Source organism: Rhipicephalus sanguineus, chromosome 2, assembly GCF_013339695.2.
Source record: "Rhipicephalus sanguineus isolate Rsan-2018 chromosome 2, BIME_Rsan_1.4, whole genome shotgun sequence".
Classification (NCBI taxonomy): Eukaryota; Metazoa; Arthropoda; class Arachnida; order Ixodida; family Ixodidae; genus Rhipicephalus; species Rhipicephalus sanguineus.
The window spans coordinates 169,690,975-169,692,771 of record NC_051177.1 but is presented as its reverse complement, the minus strand read 5'-3'; the positions used below and the strand labels follow the sequence as shown (position 1 = coordinate 169,692,771).

Below are 1,797 nucleotides of genomic sequence, written 5' to 3'. Positions count from 1 at the left end.
AGAAGCGAGCGAGCTGGCCGACGACTTTTAAATGCGCCCGTTGCGCTCCTCGCGGCATCTTATGAGCGCCTGCCGTCTCAGAGTCCTGCTAGCGGTAAAGGGTGTGTATGTAATGCCCGCCGTTAGCTCTCTGAAGGATCTGCTCTTTGTGGTGTAATGGGTAGCGCCACGAGTTGCAGAGTGAGAGGTTGCTTGTTCGATTCCGCGCTTCGGAAGCATTTTTCTGAATTATTTTTCTTTGTGATCTATAGAGATATACATACCTATACGGTGCATGACGGCGGCGACGGCAAAAACCAGCCGAGACTGTCCATATAATTGCTATCGCAATAAAAAAAGAAATAAAGCGAGAGGCACGAAAGTACAAGACAGGAGCTTTATTGCAGAGCATGAAGCTAAAAAACAGTCACGAGAATGATGCACCGACAGCAGCTGAAGTCAATATGTACATGATGAGCACCTAGGAGTGCAGAAACGCGGCTACGCTCGTTCCCCGCGGATGCGTCGCGCAAGTTGAACGTCCTTGGGCATTATGGTGACACGTTTGGCGTGAATGGCACACAGGTTGCAGTCTTCGAAGAGGCCGACCAGGTACGCTTCGGCGGCCTCCTGTAGTGCCTGCACGGCGGAGCTCTGAAACCGCAGGTCAGTTTTGAAGTCCTGGGCGACTTCGCGAACCAACCGCTGGAATGGCAGCTTGCGGATCAGCATCTCCGTAGATTTCTGGTAACGACGAATCTCACGCAGTGCCACAGTGCCTGTGAATAGCAAGAAGTAAATTCGAACACTGGTTCACCCACAGTAGTATCGGCACGTGCAAGCGCTGTTAAATACGGAGAGCACCAAGAACTCAGGGGAACGGCAAAGCATAAAGCACGCATCCTCAAGCGCACATATTTGCACCGTCCTTCCTTCCAAACTCTACGTGGCCGCGACATAAGCCACCATCTGCGAAGTTTCCTGCCTGGTTACGCGTGAGACAGGTTCCGAATATTTGCAGGGGGGATAAAGTCGTGGAAGACGCAAGTAAACTTCGTCTATAGGCTAAAGCAACGCTAGTATAGGTGAAATAACGCTTACGTTATTTGCAGGGGTGTCCCTCGTAGCTCAAGAATAGCAGCATTAAAAAGGAATTGGTTAGAAAGCACGAAAGCAAATACCAGGCCTGTAGCGATGCGGTTTCTTGATGCCACCAGTGGCGGGTGCGGACTTCCGAGCTGCCTTCGTTGCGAGCTGCTTGCGGGGTGCCTTCCCACCGGTAGACTTCCGGGCTGTCTGCTTGGTCCGAGCCATTGCGTCTTGTGGCGTGCCGTAGGTGCGAAGGGTAACCGAGCGTGAGTGAACGCCAAATTGTTCCCCTTTTTATGGGCTTGACGCGAGCATGCGCACTCGGAATGGGGGCGTTAGCGGATGCGTCACCTTGGGTCTCTTCTGTGATCAACGCAGTTCACGTAACACCCGATCATCATCGCCGTTAGGCCGCAAATGTTCGCACGATAAATGTTACACGATAAGCGCAACTTGATGATGTTTCGTGCGTAGTGTATGTAGCGCTTGGCTTCTTTTTCTTGCGAGGGTGAAAGATTAATTACTGCATCGTTAAATAGATGATATTCCGTTTTATCCGCTCTGATGTATTAATCTTTTTTTATGTTACGTTATAAATACAAAGATGTCCTCAACAGTGAATCGAGAGAAGTCGTGTTCTTCGTCGAGTCAATAAAGCCAGACTGAGCATAACCATAATAATAATGAAGTTCCGGTGTTTACTTACCAGTTTAATGACAAGGTTATTAT

At 49.7% G+C, this 1,797-nt stretch overlaps 1 protein-coding gene across 1 annotated transcript; it reads right to left on the bottom strand.

The window, feature by feature from the left end:
• Positions 1-362: 362 nt before the first annotated feature.
• On the bottom strand, positions 363-1,348 carry LOC119383858 (histone H3-like). Its single transcript, XM_037652129.2, has 2 exons — positions 1,161-1,348; positions 363-758 (listed from the first exon to the last, which is right to left on the bottom strand). Exons 1-2 carry the CDS (start codon positions 1,291-1,293, stop codon positions 481-483), a joined length of 411 nt encoding a protein of 136 aa, XP_037508057.1. The 5' UTR covers positions 1,294-1,348; the 3' UTR covers positions 363-480.
• Between the last annotated feature and the right edge of the window lie 449 nt (positions 1,349-1,797).